At 57.1% G+C, this 23,126-nt stretch overlaps 1 protein-coding gene and 1 long non-coding RNA gene across 4 annotated transcripts in view; one reads left to right on the forward strand and one right to left on the reverse strand.

Annotated features, from left to right (window-relative positions):
• Window positions 1-234: 234 nt before the first annotated feature.
• On the reverse strand, window positions 235-7,035 carry LOC114095608 (uncharacterized). Of its 3 annotated transcripts, none has more exons than XR_011707434.1 (3): window positions 6,242-7,035; window positions 5,240-5,412; window positions 235-1,625 (listed from the first exon to the last, which is right to left on the reverse strand). It is a non-coding gene; the product is annotated as an uncharacterized lncRNA (long non-coding RNA). The 3 variants fall into 3 exon arrangements; XR_011707433.1 differs by having other exon boundaries at window positions 5,240-5,415; XR_003583285.2 differs by having other exon boundaries at window positions 5,240-5,415; window positions 6,187-7,035.
• A 432-nt stretch (window positions 7,036-7,467) lies between these two features.
• Window positions 7,468-23,126, forward strand: part of Atp11a (ATPase phospholipid transporting 11A) — a 112,596-nt gene continuing 96,937 nt past the window's right edge. Inside the window, 1 exon segment of the mRNA XM_071611650.1 lies at window positions 7,468-7,575. Within this exon segment, the coding sequence (XP_071467751.1) occupies window positions 7,537-7,575 (39 nt within the window). The 5' untranslated portion in view covers window positions 7,468-7,536.

Consider the following 23,126-nt stretch of genomic DNA (forward strand, 5'->3'; position numbering starts at 1 on the left):
TTATCTCCCTACAGGACAGGAAGCTTTCTATAAAATAGGCGTAGACAGAACATTTCAAAGTGGGTTATATAAAAACCAGTGACCTGATCACGGAAAGCTGCGAAGTGCCGTGAACAATGTTGGATTTCTAGTTATCGTCGACTTTCAGAGGGCCAGTCATTGCATTTCCTTGGCTGAAGAGGAGTAGCATCGGTCTATATTAAAATTACTGTTCAAATAAATAAGTATTACACATTGCTTTCATTATTTTATTGGTAATTTTAAGCATCAGAGAACCTGCTTTATTTTTTTCTGAAAGAAAACTGGAATTAAAATCATCGATTCTTTAGAGAAACAGAACAAGAGAGAAGGGCGTGTAAGCAATAAATAAGAAAAGAGGGAGACTTCTTAGCCCACGTCCTTTCAGCTCACCCTGGGGGGCTCAGCTGGGGTCAGGCGCCCCCTTTTCCTGGTTACCCACCAGAGGGCGTGGCAGGGCGCCCTCTCACCCAGGAATGCCTCCTCAGGAGGAAACAGGACTCAGATTCTCCTGAGACTCGTTCCCGACCCACATCTCAATGGCCAAAGGAAGAACTTCAAGAAGAAAAAGGTTCAGAGAGTAAGTTTCAGCGGAGACATGAAATGAAAGAGTGTGTGGTCTCTCGAGAGGGTGGTCAGAGTAGTGGACACAAGACCCCTGGCCACCAAACAGGAGAGGGACTGGAATCGGGACTTGGCTGTGTTCATGGTCGAGCTGGAGCGTCGTGCGGATGAACTCTGCTTTTTCTGTGAGACTGGCACTCACGACACCCATGTATTTTGGAGTAGGGATCACAATGAGACATGACCTGTTCCACGAGAGGTCCTGGCCCACCTGACTCTTCACCATGTGCTGGGCAGGTCAGTGCACAAGGCGCCATGCGGTGCCCCGGGAGTGAGGATCAGCTGTGGTCATCCTCGGCAAGTTCTCTCCCACCGAGAGGCAGACACACACCCAGACTCACAGTCTCAATCCTGCTGCACCTGAGAGCTTCTAAAAGTCCTGTGTTCGGGTCCCACTCCACAGCAATTGAACCAAACGCCTGGGGAGGCACACACCCTTACTGTCCTTAAGTAGCTTTAATCTACAGCCAGGGTTTAGAAATGTTGGTCTGAACAAATAGCTAAGCTTTACTTAGTGAGCTCATTGAAAGGGCGTGTGAGAACTTGTGACACAACAACCGGGATGACCAACTTGAATGAGGACAGGTCTACTTTGGCTCACGGTTTCAGAGGCTTCGTCCACAGTGGCCTGGCCCTGGTGCCTTTGGGCCTGACCCCCAGGCAGAACATCAGAGTGGGGAATGTGTGGTGGGGTGGAGCTGGCGGCACAGCTGGTAGGCAAGGAGAGGCAGGAAGGGCTGGGGTCCCCAGAGCCCCCTGAGGGCACGTCTCCAATGACCTCACCTCCTAAGGTCCACCAGCTCTAGCAGCACCAGCAGCTGGGGACCAGCTCTTCCATATGTGGGCTTTTGGCGAACACTTAAGATCCAAATATCCTGTCCTGTCCCCCAAGGACTCAAGTCCATCTCACAGTGCAAAATGCGTCCAATCCACCTCTGAGAGCCCACGTTAGCAGTTTCAGCATGGCTCATAGCCGTACGCCCCTGGAAAAAATAAATAACTTACAAAATTCCAACACACAGTGGTACAGGTTAAGCATTCCCATTCCAGAAGGGACAAACAGGGTATCAGAAAGCAAGACCAAAATAATCAGGGAAAATGTTAAATACTGTAGCTCCATGTCTGCATCTGGGATGCACATGGAGGTATGGTGTGGGCCCCACAGGCTTGGGCAGCGCTGCCGCTGTGACCTTGCCCTGGCAGCCCACATGGCCACTCCTGGCCTGGCTCTGCCCCCTGTCTGTGGCTTTCCTTGGCAGATGCCCCATGTTCCCGCATCTTCAATTTCTTGGGGTCTCAGCTGAAGCTGCAGCTTTACTCCTGTGGTGCCACACATGGCCCTCCAGGGCTGCCTGCAGGGACTCCAGCCCTGCCACCTGCTGCCTGGCCTCCCAGACCTGCCTTTGGAATCAGTGGAAACCTCCAGGACCCTGTAACCCCAGGACCCACTTAGCATGCCAGTAGAACTAGCACCGCAGGATGAGTCCAAGGTCTGCCACTGGCTCAAACAATGGCTAGGCCCCCTTGGTCCATGGCTGCCGTGGCCCCTGAGTGCCTGAGTGACTGAGCATGATGACATGAGTCCTGGGAAAACAACTCCCCAGGCAGCCACTGCAAGTAGAGCACCCCAGGGCTCTCTTCCAACTTCTCGCCTTTACACTGTTGAGCTTGCAATGTGAGGTGGTCACTGGTCACTGAGATGTGCTCCAGCCAGCTTCTCCCATTCTCTTGGTGCAGACTACTTGGTTTTTTGTCTGGTTTTTTTTTTTTTTTTTTTTTTTTTTTTTTACTGGTGCTAATCTCTTTAACAACCATACCCTCCCTGGCCACAACTCTATATGTGTCCCCTTTCTAGTCAAACTTCAAGGTTTTCAAAACTTCTCACTGTTTTTTGCTCTAGATTCTCACTTTAAATATGGCTAAAAGCAGTCCATCAATGTCCATGCTGCAGCCTGGACACTGTGCTGCCTTGAAATGTTCTCCACCAGATAAACCAGTCCATCACCTTCACCTTTAAACTCAGACTCACACAAAGTCTCAGGGCATGGACAAAATATAGGCAAGTTCTTTGCCGGAATGTGGCCTGAATGTTCTGTACTCCAATTCCCAGTGGAGTCCTCCTTCCCTTCTGACACCTCATGAGCAGTCTTTACTATCTGCTAATCTCCAGTCAGAATTGCCTACTAGCTCTGTTTACAGCACTCCAAGCTTTCTCTAGGCTTTATCTCTAAATGTTTGGAAATTTCGCCCCAAAACCAATTACAAAGTCTTATGAACCACATTCAGGGATGGTCAAGCAATGACCCTATTCTGGGTGCCAAGTCTCTGTGCTAGTCAAATTCCATTGCTGTGACAAAGTACTTAAGAAAACCCATTTATAAGGAGGAAGGTCTATTTTGGCTCAGTTTCAGAGGTTCCGGCCCCTGGTTGCTTGGCCCTATGGTGAGGCGGAGCATCATGGCTGTGTTCCTGAAACCAGGTTCACTTAGTCACCACTTAAAAAGGTCAGCTACTCAAGGACAACTTGCAAGGAAAAAAGGTCTAGTTGGAAAGCCAGCCCCTGAAGAATGTCAGAGGCCATCACCAACAAAGATCCTCCCAGGGAACTCAGGGCACAAAGGGCCTTTATAGGGAGGGGGAGGCGGGCAATGGGCGGGAAGCGTGGGCTGAGTGCGGCCTTTGTCATCCAGGGCCGTTGGCTCTCCTCTTCTGCCAGAGTATTCTTAAGATCACAAGGGGCTTTTGTCTCCAGGCCGTCTCTACAATTCTTTAGATAAACACATCATTTCCCTGCAAGTTAAACATTACTTTGATTTTTTTTTTTTTTTTGTAGTTGTAGGTGGACGGAATACCTTTATTTTGTTTGTTTATTTTTATTGGTGCTGGAATCAAACCCAGGGCCTCATGCATGCTAGGAAAGCACTCTACCACTGGGCCCCAGCCCCAGCCCCTACTTAACTTAATTAAAGAGCAAGCCATTGGGTCCTTGGCCCACACTCTGATGTCACCTGAAGAGCATCAGGTGCTTGGTCCAGTAAATCTAGGGGAAAGTTACTGGTTAGTAAGTTTTATGACTGTCTTCTGAGCTCCCCTCGAAGGAAGACCCACCCTGTGGCTACCCCTCAAGATAAAGAAGGCGTCTTTCCCCGGAGAACAGGAGGATGGCGAAGGGTGAGTTTTACCCACTAGGTGGCTTTGGCCAGAGGTGTCATCGACAGGCCAGCGGGAGACTAAAATATATTGTTCGATCGTGTGACCTTTAGATCAGTGATGTTAAAAGAACTAAAACCAAGCAAAGAAAGCAGGTGAGGGGCACCTGAGATGCAAACCCTGCCAGGGAGGGGTCACTAATGGCAACCAGAGGAAGGAGAGGGCATTAATGTGTGACCAGAAAGGGTGGAGAGGGACTCGTGGAATAAACAGGGTGGGGAAGAGTCCAGGCAAAAAAGGTGGTGGGTGGAGGCTCAGAGGGAAGGACAGGAAATATGGCTTCTCCCACAAAGAACCCTGGACCAGGCCCCGCAGGTGGACTGCGGAAGTGGCCCAGGTCAGGCGTGCACAGAGGACCCCAGGAGGGGCGGCCCAGCTCCTGATGCCAGGGATGGCTGTTCCCACTATCAGTTAGTAATTCACACCTGTCTTTTTTACTTTCAGTCTTCAGCCTAGCCTCAGGTCTATGGCTTTTTATTTTTAAAATTTGTTCTAATTAGTTACACATGTGTTTGAGGTCTCAATGGCAACAATTGTTTGAACTGTCCTTATGGGAAGACTCTATACCCCCTTAACCCTTATTTCCCCAAAGCCTTTGTTTTTATCTAAGTTGCCCGAGGCAGAGGGGAGGGGTGGGGCGAGGGCTTACGTGCACAGGTGTGGGTGTGGGGAAGGTGCAGCCCAAGCACCAGCTGCAAACACCCACCCACCCACCCGGTCCTTCATAAGGCTTGGGGTCTGTGTCCTACCCATCAACACCTCCTCCTCAGCCAGCACATGGCCCCGGGAGGCAGGCACACGGTTGGAGGCAGGGTGGGTCCTAACTACCTAAGGCAAATTGTAAGACAACCTCGCCCCCTCTGACACTCACTAGCTCAGTGTGGTGCTGGACTCAGGCATGGGTCAGCCACCTCCTGGACCCTGCCACCTGGGGACCCCTGGCTAGGAGCACATCAGGCTTTTCCTGGTTCATCACGATGGAGCTTTTCTTTCTGCAAAGGTATGAGTGAAGCAACACCCAGGACCTGGAGTCCCCAGGGGTCCTTTACTGTGGCGAGTGCCAGCATGTGCCCTATTGTTGAAGCCAGGCCCCGGCATCATTTCCAGAGACCACTGTCCAAGTCCTCCCACTCCTGTCTACACAAGGCCTCTTTCCACTGAGAAGAGACATCTACTTCCCCTGCCCAGGAGTCTGGCCGGGCTGTGGACTCCCGTTCACCAGCAGACTGTGGCAAAAGTAACGCCCTGGGGCCTCTGAGCCAGACCTCCTATGTCCACTTCAACCCTCTGGGGTCCAGCTGTCATGGAAAGCAGCTCCGATAGACCACTGACTTATGAGCAACCGTGTGAAAAGAGGGAGGCAGGCCTGCTCCCACCATCCACCCACCTGCTGAGAAAGTCCTCTGGAGGCAGCAGCACTCTCAATGCCCCAACCTCAGGGAGCAGAAGACCAGGACGCCCATCCAGATCTGCAGAGAGGACAACTGTGGTCTCAGTGGCTATGTTGTGGAGGTCTGTGGCCCAGCAAGGGTGAACCGGTTCACAGCTGAGCTGGACTTCCTGCTGTTTTAATAGAGAGAATCCTAACAGATTTGTTCTCATAGGTTTCAAGCTAAGATGCTGACTTGCTGCAACTCAACTGGTTCAAATTCAGACAGGCACTACTGTCATAACAGGAAACTCCAGGTTAGGGCAGCAGCAGGGTGGCTCATGGCCTGGTGGTGACATCAGCACCCATGCTTTTACCATGCTGCTATCCCTAGAGCAGAGATGCTCCTCAGCTACCCCTCTCATGTCTGCAAGAAGGCTGCAAGGCACCAGATATCACCTCCAAATACCACCAGCCAGCAGGGAGAGTGGAATGTCCCCTCTACTCCTGTTTGAGGAGGAAGTCATTTCCAAATGACCCACAGCAGGCTTCCTCTCAGAATTCCTCAGCGAGGCTGTTTTAAGCCAATCACTGGGAAAAGAATGCAGTTACCAAGACCAGCTGAGCCAGAGTTCACCCACCACACAGGGTGGAGACAGGTTAGACAGGAAGGAAGGAAGGCATTCCTGGCACCATGGAAAATAACCAACTCTGAACAAGACAGGCACCGCCGAGAGACATGGAGCCCTTCTCGGTGGCCTTGTATAACGCCTGCTGCCCACAAACCTCACAGTGTGCAAGGCAGGAGGGACCATGAGCGGGAGTGTGGGCATGGGCTGAGGAACACCAGAGTGCCATACCTAGGGACCTGCAGCAGTGCAAGCCTTAGAGACATGGACACCTCTGTCTTCCCCAGAGCCAGGCATGAGTTGAGGCCCCCCAGTCCAGGTGGCCTCAACACTCACACTGCCAGGCCAGGGCAAGGCCAGCAGGGACTGGGGAGAAGGACCCCGGCCTTGCCTTCTGTCCTCAGTCTACTGCTGTTGCCTCTGCAGGTGGAGCCACTCGTGGGGGCCATCTGCCTCCTGGACACAGAGCCTGGCAGAGGGGGGCAGAGACTGGAGCTGGATGGAAGACGGAAAATCAGCAGTTGGCCCCCAAAGGAGCGTTTTACAGTGCAGTCACTATTATTGTGCACCAGCCCTCGCTCCCAGCCACGAGGTCTAACCGGAAAGGAGGCCAGTACCACTCTGTTGGGTCCGTGAGACACGCTCACTCTGAGCCGTAAGCCCCACACGCGGCTCTTGCCAGCTCTTCCGAGGCTGCTGAAGGGTGCTGTCAGCCTCCGGTTCCACCACCCACTGTGCGGGAGCAGGGGGCCTGGAAACGGAGTCCACGAGGTAAGTCAAGCCGTCTGCTAGCGAGGGGCCCAGTGGGCCAGGAGGGTGCGAGCCGCATTCCCAGGAATCGCTCTTCTAGTACACTCCACTGGCCAGCTGCTGGCCCTCAGGGACGGCCCTGCCCGGGAAGGTGGAGGCCGGTCCTGACCCTCCCACCCGATCCAAGCCGTGGCCCACGGCCACAGTCTGCGCCTGGCCGGGGCGGGCCTAGGGATCCGCTGCGGTTCCGGGGCGCGGTCCCCAGGGGGGCGACCTGCCCGGGCTCGCGCGGCCCCTGCGCAGCACCGAGGAAGCGGCGTCCCCCTTCTGTCCCCGCAGGCGGACCTCGCCGGCCGTCGGGCCTTCGCGGCGGAATAAAAGTTTCCCTGCCGGAGCCGGAGGGGCAGGCCGCCCGCGCCCGGCAGGCGGAAGCAACAGGGCGGCGCCGCGGCCTCAGCGCTCCGCTCCGCCCCGAGGGCCCCGGGCGGCCGCGCCAGGCGCGAGGGGAGCCGCCGGGGCGCGCGCGGAGCGGGCGGGAGCGCGCAGGGCCCGGGGCGGGGGCGCGAGGGGAGCCGCCGGGGCGCGCGCGGAGCGGGCGGGAGCGCGCAGGGCCCGGGGCGGGGGCGCGGGCGCGGGCGCATGCTCACACGCGCTCGTGACGCCGCGGAGCCGAGCGGCCCAGAGGCCGGCTCCAGAGGGGCGGCGGGCGAGGAGGAGGAGACACGCCGAGCCCGAGCGCAGGCTCTCCTCGCCGCGCCCAGCCGCGCGGCCAGCCCGACGGAGCAGGCGCCGGGCGGGCTCCGAGCGGCCACTACCGCCGCCGCCGGGCCGGGCATGAGCGCGGAGGGGCCGCGGCCGCCCCCCGCACCGCCCGGCGCGCGCAGGCCGTGACCGGGCGGGGGGCGCCCAGCGGCGAGCGGCGCGGCCGGAGGAGCCATGGACTGCAGCCTCGTGCGGACGCTCGTGCACAGATACGTGAGTGCCGGCGGGGCGGGCGGGGCCGGGGCGCCGGGCCGGGTCCCGGAGACCGACCCGGCTCGGCCGGCCCCCGGGAGGGCTTGGCGGCTCCCAGGCTGACCGCCCCTGGGGACCAGCAGAGTGCTGGGGAGGGACCGCTGGGAGTGGGCGCCCTCGGGCTTCCGACGGGGACTTCAGGTGCCCACTCCGGCCCGCTCCCGGCCCACCGCCTCCTGGGTCCCTGTCCAGCTGGAAGTCCTCAGATCCTTCCTCAGGTCTGGGCTGGGGTGCGAGCGGGCCCCACAGTCCCCCCGGAACTCTCCTTGGACTCAGAGCCGGGCCCTGGTCTGGGGAGGAGTGGTCAGTCCGGCAGTCGTATCTGCAGGACCAAGAGATTGGGGGAAGTGTCACACTTCTGCAGAGAAAGCTGTGCTTCGGTCTGTTTGCTTGCTTTTTGGCACATGGTGGGATTCAGAGTGAAGTTTGGAATCTCTCCCTGAAAGCAACCCGTCAGATCCGGGGCCAGAGTACCTGGGTTCCTGGGGGATCCACCTCTGTGGCGGGGATGAGCCTCAGGAGGAAAGACTTGGAGGGGAAAGGTTCTGTTTTACAGCAGGGCAGGGGAACTGGACTCAGAGTAGCCGGCATTGCTGGCAGTAGGTGGAAAAGGGGTGTGTGTGCAAAAAGAGAAAGAAAACTGTCCGGGGCACTGTTCCCTTGCCTTGTGACAACACAAGGCTTCTTTGTTGCCCTGCGGCACAGGGTCAGCGGTCAGTCAGGTTGGAGGAGCCCAGTTTGATGCAGAGGGCACTGCCGGGCACTTTGTTTTTCCTGGTGTAGTTTCTTTAGGCAGGCTTTCTTCCTCGTGAGCTTCCTTTGAAGAAGAGACCTTGACTGAAGGGGTGTGTGTGCTCCTTCAGGAAACATACCAAGCTGGTGCCTTTCCCTGATTTCATTCATTCACAGAGGCTGGAGAATTCAGGCACCTTGTGTGCACAGAGGAAGCTGCTACTGGGTGGGAGGAAGCTGGGGAGGCCAGCCTGCCTTCTCCTGAGCAGAGCCTGGGAGGGGAGGCCCCGGTTGAAGTCCCTAGTAACAGGTTCTGGACACCCAATAGCAGTGGCTGTAGGTCACCAGATGTGTAAAGAAGAAGGAAAAAAAAAGCACTTTATGAGGCAGGAACCTTCTGTTTTCAACGTGCCACTCGGGCAATGAGAGTCCCTCGATGACTTCTTTTCTTGCCTCAGTTTCCTCAAAGGGAAATGGAGAAAGAAAGGGTAGAGCTGTCATGTGCTTCAAAGGTACACACTGTTTTCCATGTTAATTTGGTTCTCTTCCAATTCTAACAGGAGTGAGAAAAAAGAGGATCAAACTGTGGGAAATAATGTGCATCTGTCTCCGTGAGAAAGGCACAGTGGCACATCTTTCCTCTGGCTGCTACAGGAACTCTCTACCCTGGCTCCCACCTTTCCAGCCAGCCTTCCGATCCCGCGGGGCAGACACTGTCCCCTGTGGGTGCTGGGCTTATTGCCCCCCTTCCTCCAAGCCTGCTGCCATTTCGTGCCATGGCAATCTAGATTCGCTTTAGCGTTTTTACTTCCTTTTTGCTACATTATTACACCTGTGAAACCACACTTATTCTTAAACCTAGGAGAGAAATGTTCTTTAATTGTTCCAGCATATACAATATGTGGCCATGCCCCTGGAGTGCTAATTGTGGGGCACCAGATATTGTCTTCCTCATTTCACATCACCGGTGTTATCTGCAGAGCCCTTCTTCATGTTCACACACATAGTGTTTGCAGCTACAATCCTACACTCATGTCTGTGCTATTAAACTAATTTGACTGTTTCCAGAAACAGTCATGATCTTGTAATTTGGTTATCTTCTAATATGCAGGACTAAATATTTTTTACTTTTGCCAGTGAAAAAGAGTCTAGGATCATATGTTCATATTTCCTTGCAGTTTTCTTATGCGACTTGTTTTATGGAAATGAGTGAATAACCTTCTCCCTTCTCCTGTTCACATTGAATTCACAGGACAGAGGATGCATCCCAGGTCCTTCTGAAGCATGAGTCCTTAGAAAACATTGCTATATGTATTTTACTCTGGGTTAATTCTAGAGAGAGAGAGCGGGTAGGTGAGTGAGAGAATTCTGTTCATTTAGGCCCATACTCCCCAAAGTCTGTCATTGGCTGGCTGGCTGTAAGGCACGCTTGTATCTACCGGTGACACAATGCTTACCTACCCTGAGGTAGTTTTACATTTAAAAAAAAAAAACATTTTAAAGGACGCAAGTAGGAGCTTGTGCTGTCTCTTTTGTAGAGATGTGAGGCTGGGGACAAAGATAGAGGTAGTGAACATGCCGAGAGGGAGCTGTGCAGTCTCCTGGGTGACCTCAGGTTGTGCAGTGGCTGCCGATGGCAAGCACAGGCTCCCACTTCTAGCTGTGTGCCTTGGGACGGTGGCACCTTTTCCTTTCTCTGTGTTCTCGTCTGGGGTGGGACCCAGTTTGTAGACGTAGAAGTGAGTTACTGCAGGAAGCAGCTAGGAATGGATGGACCTGGCTCCAAGGAATGTTCCGCAAGCCCATCACCACCAACTTCTGCGTGGCCTGGTCTCTGGGCAGGTTTTGCTGGGGACAGGAGACGATCCATTCTGTGGACGGCTGCCCATCAGGCCCAGCCCGCAGGCCCTGCAGCCTTCAGAGTCAGCCTGGGTGGTACTGTGTGTGAGCTCAGGTGGGATTCAGAGGCTTCAAAGCAAGGTCGCAGTGGCCACCAGGTTTGCATGGGGCTATGCATCCTAGGCTGGGCCCCTCGTTGGACAATGCGTGCCCCCACTGCCCTTCATGCTCTCATTGCGGGATTTGAATTCTTTTTAGGTGTCTATGCTCCAGAGCTCGACCCTGGCATGTCTTTGGTATTGGTTTCTGTAATTCGGCCTGGATATAGTTTGTTGTGTTTTGCTGCTTGTTGAGGTTTTTGCCAGTTTCTGCCCTACAGTTTTTGCTTTCCAGTGCTTCTAACATTCCAACAGAGCAAAATCCAAGAATGTTAGATACTAAATATTTCTGAGATTTGAAAAATCCCAAGGCTTCCTTATTCACTGTGGATATTTATTTTTGAAATAAATTGTTACATTGGAATGTCTGTGGGATCTAAGAACTCCGTACGTTTCTGTATTAGAGAGAGTTAGACCTTCCAGGGGTTCCACCACTCCCAAGCCTGCCTGTGTGCCTGCTGCCTCGGTCGCCTCGTGGCTGGCCACTGAGCGCCGTGCTCCGCCGAGAGCTTGCCTGCTCTGGAAGACTTGCCCACTTCTCTCAGCTGTCCCCGCCCCTGTTGCAAAGCACAGAGACTGCGTGATTTTGGAGATGCCTTCCCAGTCCAGCACTCCATGGCACAAGGCCTTCCTGGTGTGTCCAGCTCTTGTAGTCTACACCACAGGACACTCTGTGAAACCACTTTAACCACGAAGGCCTTCAGGTATTTGAAATAAGTGGATCCTGAGGGCTATGATCCCAGACTAATGGACGGCTGCCTCCAGCAGTGTGGACTTGTGAAGTTGGTAATTAGCGGGTGTTTAACAAGGCACAGCGGGCGGGCTCACCAGGCCCTGCCTGCTCCGGGCTCCTGCTCCTCTGGGAGGCTTGGAAGCAGTCTGCCCTGCCGTCAGTGTGTCTTGGGCTTCACGTTCAGGCCGCCACCTCGAGGCCTCTGTCGTCATCGATGTTCAGAACCCTGTTGAATGTCTGCTCCTCAGGAACAAGCGACCTTCAGATGCTTCTATTTCATGCCAGAGACTACACTTAAGGACCAGGGAAAGAGGTTTTTGTCATTACGATCAGTGAGATTTCTAGGGACGAGGGTGCCACCCTCAGTTCACAGTTAGTTGAAATTGCCCGAATCCACTGATGGGGAGCACAGTGTGTTGGATGTGGGAAGTCCTGTACCTCCAGGGGTAGTGGGCTTTGAAGCCTAACATACACTGGGGTCATTTCTTCCTGTAGAAACAGGTCAGGGAAAGATTCCCAAGTCTCAGACTCAGTGTTCTTCCAACCAAGTTTAAGCTGGTCAAAGGGCTGTTTATTTGCAATGCAAACCCACGGCAGTTTTTACAGCCCTCGGATTCAGCAAGGCTGGGCGGGGGCTTCTTCTGCTTTTCTTGGATGCTGTTGCCTGAGAAATCACAAAACAGAAGGTCAGGTGTCAGAGTTGACAATTCTGCACTCGTGCCCTGCCCTGGCCCTGCCCCGACCCTGTGACCCTGGGCAGGCTGGTTAGTGCCTTGTGCTTGGCTTCCCTCTCTGTGCTTTGGGGGTCTTTCCTGGCACCTCCTGATGGTGTGGGACACCGCCTTGCATGTGGCAGCTGCCCGGTGAGTGGACGCCCTGGTTGGTGTGGATCTGGTGCCTTGGGACTACTGCCCCTGATTTCTCAACTTCTTTCCATGCAGCCGGTGACCATCCTGGAACCTGGCTTCAGGGAGGACCGCAGTGGACAGCATGCCCCTCGTGCACCCCGCGGCCCTCTGGTTTGGGCAGTGATACTCCTCTGAGAGAGGCCATCCCTGCTGCTGGGTCTCAGGGCCTTCTCCCATCCTGCTCCTGTCCTGGGGGGTGCCAGCTGCCCCAGAGCCTGCGGTCATGCCTGCGGTCAGTCAGGTCTTTCCCAACAGCTTGCTTAAGTTGCTGACTTCTTCTCTCCTCACATCTCATCTCATCTCATCTCACTCTGAGGTCTCTTCCCATGATTTCTATACCTTCAGGGATGGCTGCAGGGCCCCTCTCTGCCCTTAACCTTGACCTCAGCAGCACACAGCGTGGCCTCTGTACTCATCAGTGAGCCAGACAGGACAGAGACCTGCCCCTGCCCTGCAGAGTTCCCTTGCCCAGGGCAGCAGTGAGCAAAACGGGCAGGTGCTGGAGGCCAGAGAGTGCAGAGTGCAGAGAGGACAGTGGTGTGGGGCGCCGGTCAGAACGGGTCTTGTGTGGCTTCCCAGGGGCATCCAGTGCTGACTCTGGCTGCCCTGAGCTGCCCACCCAGCTCGGGTGTGTGTGGCCTGACTCCTTTACCGTGGAGAAGGACACGGGCGCTCCTGCTTTGGGCGGCACGTGAGGACTCTGTGCCTTACCTGGCTCCTGCAGTGGGGACAGCTGGGAGTCTGCTCATTGTAGATGTCCGCAGGGAGCCCTTTCTGCGGCGCTGATGGGAGGGCAGTGGGGCTCCCTCATGCTGCCCTTGGGGCTGGAGCAGCAGACAGATCTGGGCGCTCTCTATCACTGCGTCCTCGGAGCCCAGGGCTGGCGCTGTACCCCACATGTGCACACTGGGACAAGCCAGTGACTAGCGGCCTTCACTGCCGTCCTCTGTTTCTGAAGTGGACTGGGGAGAAGCTGACTCTCTGAATAGAAATCGTGTGCTCTTCTCGCCCCCACCACGGGACTTGTTAGGGCAGTTGGTTTATCTGTGATCACCTCTCCTTTCAGTGTCCATCGCTTGGGATGCAGTCCGTCACCCTCGAAGACGGAGCCTGAGGGCAGTGCATTTCCCTCCACCTCCTCTGACTTGCTGTCCCACAGTGTTCCTGCAGCTTCCCTCCATGGCCGTCCTCTGCGGCTCCCTCCATGGCCATCCTCTGTGGCCTCCTTCTGCGGCCTCTGTGACCTTTGTTTCTGTGGTACCCGAGCCCGGCCACCTCTTGGGAGCACGGAGCTCTGCAGCCTGCCCGGGGGAGTCCGCCATGCTTGCTCTTCCTGGGAGGTGGCCCTTTGTCGGCCTTCACATTGCAGTTCCCACCACTGTAGCTGCAGAGTGGATGGAGTGACAGACGGCGGCACTGGGGTGGGGTCCTGGGAGGCTGCCTCATTCCAGGTAGTGTTGTGGTGCAGAAGCCACCTCCCCAGGACACAAGCATCTGGCCCCACTTGTGTTGCTCATGCTGTCGCCATGGGGCCCTGGTGTGATCCACGCTGGCCAGGCTGCCTTCAGTTGGGGCCCAGTGGCCTCCTGGACAGAGCCCCGCATCGAGTGCCCGCCAGGCTGCTCACTGCTTCTCCAGAGGCAGCTGTAAGATGAGACTGATGGCACTTGCTGCCTGCTTCCCTGGTGGTGTGATCAGATGAACTAACGTACACGGATGTGGCCTGTACATTGTCCAGTGCTGTCCAAGTAGCTCAGCAGAGGGCTGTCGATTTCTGTGTATCACATGTGACGAAGGTGAGGTTTTTTTAATTCAAAAAGGGTATGAAAATGAGGGGTTTTCCCCCTTCTTCCTGTTAGGAGAATAGGAAAAGATTTTAAAGAGAAGGCTTTTTGCTTATGAAAAGGACTATTTGGTTGAAAGTCATTAAGTTGTGCATTCAGGAAAACAGTGCATCTTGGGGTGTGGCATCTGTCCTTGACCTACCTGCTCCCCACACCCCAGAAAAAGGAGTAGAGGAAAAAGGCGGGTGCAGGAGAGACGTGCTGGGCCTGTGCCCACTGCGCCTGCAGCTGGTGGCTGAGATGCACAGGGACCACGGAGCCTTTTCAGAGGAGGAGGGTCCTTCCTGAGGCTTGTGCCAGACGCTCTGCGCAGGAGCACAGTGTTCTGTCTGTCCCAAGGTTGCGGAGCCAGCAGTGGGGGGGTTGGGGGGCCGCCTCTGACTGGCCTGACACCGACCACCCTGTGGGATTCTCAGGGTGGTGGGGGTGACCCTATGCCACTGTGCCCAGAGCAGTCCCCTCGGTGCCTGTTGCCCTAGCAAAATTAATAATTGTTAGCAGTGTCCCTTTCTGTACATTTTACACTTAGAGGTCTCTGCCCTCTAAGTGGGCATGTGGGTCGCAAGTCACATGGCCTTCTCTCTAGCTGGAGTGTGAGCCAGAGCCTGGTGAGGCCCCTCCTGATGCCTGGGTCACCTGTCACCTACCGTGCCATGTGGGGCCTGCTGTGTCTCAAGTCCTCGGTGACCGTCCACTCACATCCCCTGCCCTTTCCTTTGATGGTGAATTCACCTCCATGGGCATCTGCTGCCCATACCCCGAGAAGTCAGCACCGAAATCTGCCCACCTTCCCGTGTTTGGAGAGGCCAGCAAGTTCAGCAGATGTTGGGGATAGTGAGTGGCCTCTTGGGGACAGGTCAGTGACTAACGGCTTCTCCCAGGAGGTGGGAGTGGGCCAGGGCGATGAGAAAAGGAGGGTGTGGCTCTACAGAGGGAACCTGGGCAGCCACTGCATGGCTTTTCCTTCCAATATCACCATCTTCTCTTCCTTTAAGGGGCACGCTGCCACGGGACTGGGAGAACCCTGGGGTGGTGATCAGAGTTCGAGACACGTTCACTACGTTGACCTGCACCCAGGAGGGCACCGCAGTGGTGTTAGGTGCACATGAGCGGCCGTCTAGCTGACTTAGAGGCCTGACTCTGTCTCCTGCTCTCAGGGAGAGGACTCAGAGTTTGCCTGCTGGAGGGTGGAGGGTGCAGAGGTGAGGGAAGAGCCCCGAGGAACGTCTCTCCTAGGGAGGGAGGACCTGCAGGGTGGCCAGTGAGGCAGGGGCTAGGCGGGTGGCTGTGCAGGCCCCCTGGAGCTGCTGGAATCCCCACCTGGTGGGCATCCAACCCCGGCCGTCGGATCCAACCTGGTGGGTGTTCAGTGCCTACCGGTAGGCTGGCAACCAAAGTCTGCCTCTCACGTGAGCTCAGGCTAGGGTTGGAGAGCGCCTACACCAGCACTGTCACCTCTCCCTCCAGTGCGCCACCACGGGACCCACACTTCGCATACACTCACACAGGCCCGGGCCTCCTGTCCCGGAGCTGTTTCTGGTGCCTTCCTGGCACTGCCCGCCTGCCCCCTCCACGCCAGCATGGCTTATACAGTGCCCAGGGACCTTTCAGACTTGAGGGAGAGCCGCAGCCAGCTAGAGTGGCCTGGGGTGTGGACTGAGCCCTGCTTGCTGCCGTGGCCTCGGAGCCTCAGCTCCTTCCTACGCTGGCAGCCTGTTTCTGCCCTGGTAGTGGGGTGGGCACGCTTGTTGGGTTGTAGAGAAAACTGATGCTGAGAGCAGCACTAAGGACAATAATCCTCATTATGGAAATCGGCCTGCCCTTGAGGATGCTGTCTCCAAGATGCTCTTCCTGGGCTGTAGGCAGCAGTGGTTTGTGGCTGATTGTGCGCCACATCCTCAGCTCTAAGCCGGGTGGGCGGTGTGAGCCTCAGTGTGCTGGGCTCTCCACAGGCCAGAGCCTGGCAGCCCGTAGGGCACCCTCTCCATGCTGGAGGCTGGGCGTAGAGAGGCACCCCCTGGGTGCTGGAGGCCAGGTGTAGAGGGGCACCCCCTGGGTGCTGAGGCCGGGCGTAGAGGGGCACCCCCTCGTGCTGGAGGCGGGCGTAGAGGGCTGCACAGGGCTCTCTCTAGAGTGCCCCACAGGCTCCAGCTCCCCCTGCTCCTCCCCCTTGGCTTTCCTGTGTCCTGTGCAAGGACCCCGTTTGTGACTCATTCAGCCGAGTTCCCTCCCCAAGCCCATCAGACATGAGCTCTGGGGACCAGGGCTTCAACATGTGAACCTGGGGGCGCCGTTCAGTCGGTGGCAAGGACGGCACCGTGTAGACGGCGAGCGCTGGGACAGATGGGACGTTCCGGGAGGGCCGTTCGAGAATGCCTTGTCTGTTCACTGCCTTATCAGTGGCATCACAGCAGGTCCCCCGTCCAAAGGGCACACCTCAAAATGAGGAGTGAGTGAGTGCCGGCCGTGGGCTGCCACGGGGGCTCCGTGGCAAGTAACAGTGGTTACTTGTGATGGCTGGCCACCATGCCTTGGTCCTAAGCTGTGGAGTCTCTTTACCTCCTTGCTGGTGGGGCTGGCAGGAGACGTGCTGGTACTATAGACGTGGGGTGCCGCCTGCTCTGTGCTCTGTGTGGCAGTCCAGGCACATGGCATCTGGCTGACCCACAGGACAGATGTCACCATTCATGTCACAAAAGTGGATTGGCACGCCTACTTAGCCAGGCAGGAGGCCCTGGCCAGCGACCAGGTCCCCAGGGAACGTAATTGCTCCTGGAATCACTCTTCAGGCCTCCCCGTGCAGGGTGACATCTCACCTGTGGCAAAATCGGGGCATGGCTGTTGGAGGGTGGCGTCAGGTGTCCGGCTCTGCCGTCACCTAGATGGTGGAGTTGAAGCAAGGCTTGTCAGGACCTGCCCCACGCCTGCGCCCTCACGGTCTTGCAGGGCACTGGGGAGCTCCCACCTGACTCTAACCTTCGGGGTGAGCTTTTTTGTTATTTTGAGTAACTACAGCCTTGTTATCTGCAGACGCTGGCCTGTAGGGACAGGTCATCCTTTCCTCATCTTGCAGTCTGGGAGGAGGAAGACTTCTGTGGTTTTTCACTCATTCTACCACTCAAAGACCTGGCTGGTGCAGGGCCCAGGGCCCCGGCCCAGAGGCTTGTCCTGGTCTGCCTGGTGGTGCCTGCGTGGCCCACGCCTGGTGCGGTGGATGCTGACCCCGGCCCCCGGGATCGCATGGCCGCCCACCTGCCCTCCACCCTGCCGCAGTGCACAGCTTGTCTGTGTCCTTTATTCCCCTGGACCTTCCTCCTGCCTGGGAAGGAGAAGTCACAAACAAACAGGCAAATAATCTCCCTGCCTCAGAGAAAAGAGGATTTCCTCCAACCTATTTTCAGCAGAGGATTAGGGACAGTGACGTTCTGCCATGGGGTGCCATCTAGGTTTGTGTCTGATTTTTCAAGGTCTCAGAGATTGCACACCGAAACCCGAAGACAGTGGTAAAATCGTGGACTGATGCTGGCGTGGAAGACCCGTGGTTTCAGGGAAAATCTAATGGAACACCTCAAATGGGTGTGGAACCCCCAGACTCCCCATTGTCTACAGAAAGTGTATGGCCTGTGCTTGTTTGGGTTCAGATAAATATAAACCATTAAAATGTCAGTAACACAATTGCTCAGCAATAATGAACTGGGCTGGAACTCTGAGGACTCCTAGGTACGGAGAGCGGGGGCGCTGGCCTGGTGGTCAGCGTCTCCTCCAGTGCCATTTCTGATCTAACTCATTCCACAAAATGGCTTTGGAGACCACACAGAGGCAAATCACTAAGCTTCTAACACAGGATCTGTGATGTGATTCCACATACTGATACTCAACATTGATGTTCTCCAGACATTTATTAAGTACCTGCTGTATGCACTGGGGATTCAGTGGCAATCAAAATGTGCCGGCCTCCTGTTCTGGAGACACAGAGCAGTGGTCAGACACAGGGTGAGCAAGCCGTGCACTATGTGAGGACAGAGGAGACCAGAGGGTGGTCGGGCTGTGGCTCCGAAGGCGACAGAGCTAGGTCCTGGAGGGGTGGGGCCCACAGCCATGCAGCCACCTGGGAGCACGTGGACAGTGTGGCCGTCCAGCCCACGGGGGCCATGAGGATGGGCCGAGCAGGGAAGGGGTGGACACAGAGCTAATTCCAAACTTAAAGTTGCCGTTAAATCAGGTTCTATTTGGGATGGTGAACAATCCTGGAAGCAGACGGTGGTGACAGTTGCGTCACCCTGCAGTGTGTAATGCCATCAGCGGAACACAGCAAAGTTCTTACCGTGTGTTCCACCACACGAAAATACCCTGGCCAGGCTGTTACTTGGTCCATCCACACGTCCCGACCAACATTTTGGGGAGGGTGAGCACGTGGGCGCGAGAAGTCGTGGAGCTTTGCTTTCTGCTCCCCTGAGCACGCCCGGCTCTGTGACAGGAGTCCAGGTGACCACCCCGAGAGGAGCACTGGAGACAAGCCAAGGAGCAGACGAGCCGTGGGGCAGATGTGCCCGGGGTGGACGGCCTCCTGAGAGTTGGGCTGGCCTGTGGGAGCCTTGGCAGCAGCCCCCGGTCTCCAGCTGTGTTAGCCGGGGACACTGGCTCTGGGCCTTCTCCTGGGAGCGCCTGGGGAAAGTGGGCCGGAGGCGCTGCCTGAGGTTTTCGTCCAGAAGCTGCTCTCCATTGGTCTGAGTAGGTGTCCTCTTTTTAATCTGTGTTTATCCTCTGTACATAAATCATTCGGAAATAGGTGGTTTGAGTTCAAAACTCCTCTGCAGCGTTTTCCTGAAAGACAGGTGGTTCTCTGAGAAGCAGTCTCCTGCCACTTTCCCCAGGGTGAAAGGGGACTTTTGTTTTCTACTGAGATGGTCATTCTGTCCCTTTCAAAGGAAGGCAGGGTTACAACAGGCCGGGTCCCTCTTCTGCCGCCTGCTGGTTTTGTTAGTAAGAAACAACTGCAGAGTGGAGCCCTCTGGCGAGTGGAGCACTCCCTGTCGAGCATCTGGACGTTGAGTGGGGAGCTGCTGTTGGGAGCTGGACGTTGAGTGGGGAGCTGCTGTTGGGAGCTGGACGTTGAGTGGGGAGCTGCTGTTGGGAGCTGGACGTTGGGTGGGAGGTGCTGTTGGGAGCTGGACGTTGGGTGGGAGGTGCTGTTGGGAGCCGGGACGTTGGGTGGGGAGGTGCTGTTGGGAGCCGGGACGTTGGGTGGGGAGGTGCTGTTGGGAGCTGGACGTTGGGTGGGAGGTGCTGTTGGGAGTTGACAGAAGACTCGGGGCCTAAGGCAGCGCTGTGGCTTCCCTGTGGTCATTCAGCACTGAGTCAGGTGTCCATTATCACTCACCCTTGCACATCCTGGAAGTGACGTTGGCCTGAGGGGCAGTTTCCTCCCTAGCTGGGGACTGTCCCCTGCCCAGGTGTGGCTTCTTCGCTGTGGGCTGGTGGGTATGCCCCACCTTGCCACAGGGGTCCCATGACTTGCTGTCTGCTTAATGGATGAATGACCATTGCCTGCCTGGGTGCCCAGCTTTTCGAGGTGGGTCTGTGTGGAGAAGTCAGGATCCTGCACATCTGACTTTGTTTCATGTATCAGTAGCCTGGCCAGAAGGCAGGAGAGTTTGCCTCGCAGCTCGGTGTCAGGGCCCGTGGTGGTGGGCCAGGCTGTCCTGAGTGGGCTGCGGGGGGCGGCAGGGTCAGTGGTGGTGGGCCAGGCTGACCTGAGTGGGCTGGAGGGGGCAGCAGGGACAGTGGTGGTGGGCCAGGCTGACCTGAGTGGGCTGCGGGGGGCGGCAGGGTCAGTGGTGGTGGGCCAGGCTGACCTGAGTGGGCTGGAGGGGGCAGCAGGGACAGTGGTGGTGGGCCAGGCTGTCCTGAGTGGTCTGTGGGGGACGGCAGGGACGGTGGTGGTGGGCCAGGCTGTCCTGAGTGGGCTGCGGGGGACAACAGGGCCAGTGGTGGTGGGCCAGGCTGTCCTGAGTGGGCTGCGGGGGACGACAGGGTCAGTGGTGGTGGGCCAGGCTGACCTGAGTGGGCTGGGGGGGGATGACAAGGACAGTGGTGGTGGGCCAGGCTGTCCTGAGTGGGCTGCGGGGGGCAGCAGGGACAGTGGTGGTGGGCCAGGCTGTCCTGAGTGGGCTGCGGGGGGCGGCAGGGACGGTGGTGGTGGGCCAGGCTGACCTGAGCGGGCTGGGGGGGACGACAGGGACAGTGGTGGTGGGCCAGGCTGACCTGAGTGGGCTGCGGGGGACGACAGGACAGTGGTGGTGGGCCAGGCTGACCTGAGTGGGCTGGGGGGGATGACAAGGACAGTGGTGGTGGGCCAGGCTGTCCTGAGTGGGCTGCGGGGGACGGCAGGGACAGTGGTGGGGCCAGGCCGTCCTGAGTGGGCTGCAGGGGTGGCCAGGCCAGGTGTTTTTCAGGGATCCAGTTTGCGATTGGAGCTGAGGGACGCAGGACCGCTGCCCTGTCAAGGGACCATGTAGAGCACAGCAGGCCTCTGAGTTCCTCCTGTCTCTCTCCTGAGAAGAGCTGCTCTGAAGGGGTGGCTGCAGGCGTACCAGGCAGCCCTGCTGCCGACCAGCCCTTGGGGGGCCACCCCGGAGGCCGCAGCTAGTCACATCCACAGGGGGCAGCAGGGTCCTGATGGTGTGTGTCCATGCTCGCCTACAGTTGGTGCGGGAGCCTGGGCCTCCTGCCCACTGGCCCCCACGCTCCCTGGGAGGGAGCAGTTTGGAGGCTGACCTGCAGGGCCCGGCAGCCTGACCTCTGACTGCTCACGCAGCTCCAGCTGTGTCTGTGTGTGGTGGGTGGCCGCAGGCCAGCTCCGGGACAGTTCTGCATGTGTCTTTTGTAGTTTTCCCTGCAGACGCAGGGGACCATGGCCTTTACATCACACCTGCTGGCCTCTTCCTTTTGGAAAGGTCCCTTTTCAGAAAGACTTTTGATGACCTCCAAGGCCAGCGCAGGTCAGCACTCAAGCAAGCGGTCTGCTTGCTGTGTGACTGGTGCAGCCCGTACGGACGTGAGCGTGATTCTGCTCCCATGTGCCGCTAACAGCTGGTCCGCTGGGAGCTTGAACTCACCTGCTAATGCTCACCTGTCACCTCTAAGGCCAGGTGATGCACAGTTGGCTTCTCCCAGCAGGAGGTAATGAACCCCAGCAGGGCACAGCCCCTCCACAGAGCACAAGCAGGGGGATTTTCCTGTCACCTCCCCAGATCCCTGGGAGCTCTCCCCACTGTGTGATGCCTCTGGATGGCTTGTGATTTCAGCAATCAGGAGGGAGCCAGAGGGAGGAGGCCGGCCCCATTGGGAGTGGGCAGGTGGCTGTGCGTGGGCCTCCTCAGGCCAGGCTCGGCACCACCTACGTCTCTGGGTCTCAAGCTGTGGCGTAGCACCTCTGCGTGCACACAGGGTTCTCCATGCAGAGTTAGGGTGGCCGGAGATGGAACATGACACTGTGGTGACGGGGGATTGTTCACAGGTGGCCACCATGGATGGTGAAGGGCGAAGGCCAGCCCTGTTGTGCTGAGAACAGTGAAAATGGTTTTAGATGATTAGTGGAACAGGTCACAGCTGTCCCCAGGTCATGTGGCTCCCTGGCTGGTTCGTGGTCTCATGTGATACGTGGAAAGTTCAGACGAGGGAGTTCAGGGGACATTTGGGCAGGGTCCCACTGGCCACCTGGAGGGAGGGCACAGGTGACAGAGGAGCCTGAGACCCCCTGCACACCTGACTCGAGGAGGAGGGAGCCCTGGCTCTCTGCTGGCTGGAGGTGTGGGGCCAGCGGGGTAGCCGGCTGGCAGGCTTCCTGACTTCTCGTCTTCCTGGCTGCGGAGCTACTTAGTGTGTTGGTTGCTGTTAAAATTTAGAGCTATTCGCGATGCAGTGTCGCGGTTTAAAAATGTGACCTGGGTAGTCGGGAAGACTGTCTCCAGTTCCTGGTTTGTTAGTACAAGCTCAGGGTAGAGGGCCCAAGTCAGGTCGGGCCCTGAACCCGCCCGGCCGAGGAGGGTGGGAAGCCGTGGTTCCAAGGCTGCCCTCCTGGCGCTGGGCTTTGCCTCTGGCCAGTCCTGGGACCTGAGAGGCCCAAACGGGGCGTCCAGCCTGTGGGGTAAGTCGGACTTCTGGCCTGATGTGGCAGAGTGGTGGTGAGGCCAGCACCCTCCCCCTCCGCCGCAGGACTGCAAGCTTGGGGCTCACCAGGGACAGCGAGGAGGCGGAGCCTGAGTGGGCACTGCACTTCTGTGGACTTCTGACTGCAGCCCAGGAGCCACCAGACCTTCCATGGAGAGTCCTGGGGCTGAGTGGCCATGCCTCCGCTACAGGCTGCTCCCATGGGCCCATGCGCTCTTCCTCCCGACTCTAGTGATGGAGACTCTGAACATAGTTGTTGCTTTCTGCTTCCAGAAGATTTGGCCAGTATTTCCCCAGGTATGGACAACTAGGGTACCCGTGGCAAGGAGAAGCTAGCTCAATTAAGCACCCTCCCACCCTGAATGTAAAATGCTTCAGGTTTTCTGGGGATGAGGGAGTGAGGGCATGTTTCCTGCAGCCCTCTGGGACCCACGTGGTTTAAACATCCAGACACAGAGGCTTGGCAGCTCAGGGCACATTTGGATGGCGAGGGGGATCCTGGACTGTCAAGCTGCCTCCACGAAGGCTCAGTCCACAGCGCAGTGTGAATAAGCTGGAAGAGATGCTCAGAGTTCTGCGGTTCTCGTGCAGAGAGAAGGCACGTGGGCAGACATGTTGGGCTGGAAACGTGGTCTGCCTGGGTGGTATTCTCTGGTGTGTCCCAGGTGCTGCTGTTGGCAGGGCCTGGTACATTTGGGCTCTTGTTGTTGCTGCAGCTCTGGGGCTCGGGGGCTGAGTGGCTGAGTGTGTGTCTGTCAGGTGGAGTGGAACTTTCCCTCCCCGCGTGCTCTGTGGCCAGGTCACGTCTTGGCCATTTAATCTCCTGGTGACATAACACTAACACTTGATAAGGACAGAATGAGGCCGGATGGGGTAGCGAGGCTGAGCAGGGAGAGGGCCAGTGGAGAGGCCAGTGGCCTCGGTTGTCTGGCAGGAGCCGTGCACTCACCCTGCTCCCGGCCTCCTTCTCCTCGCCTCTCCTTCCTCTTTAAGCCCTGCCTCGCCCTTGCCCTCCCTGCCCTCTCCAGTCCTGCCCACTGTGGCCAGGTGTCCAGCAGGAGCCAGGGACTCCTTGGAGAGGACTTGGTGTCTGAGGTAGCATCTGCTGTGAGTGTCCTGCGTGTTG

The sequence above is a fragment of the Marmota flaviventris genome, chromosome 4, assembly GCF_047511675.1.
Source record: "Marmota flaviventris isolate mMarFla1 chromosome 4, mMarFla1.hap1, whole genome shotgun sequence".
NCBI lineage: Eukaryota > Metazoa > Chordata > Mammalia > Rodentia > Sciuridae > Marmota > Marmota flaviventris.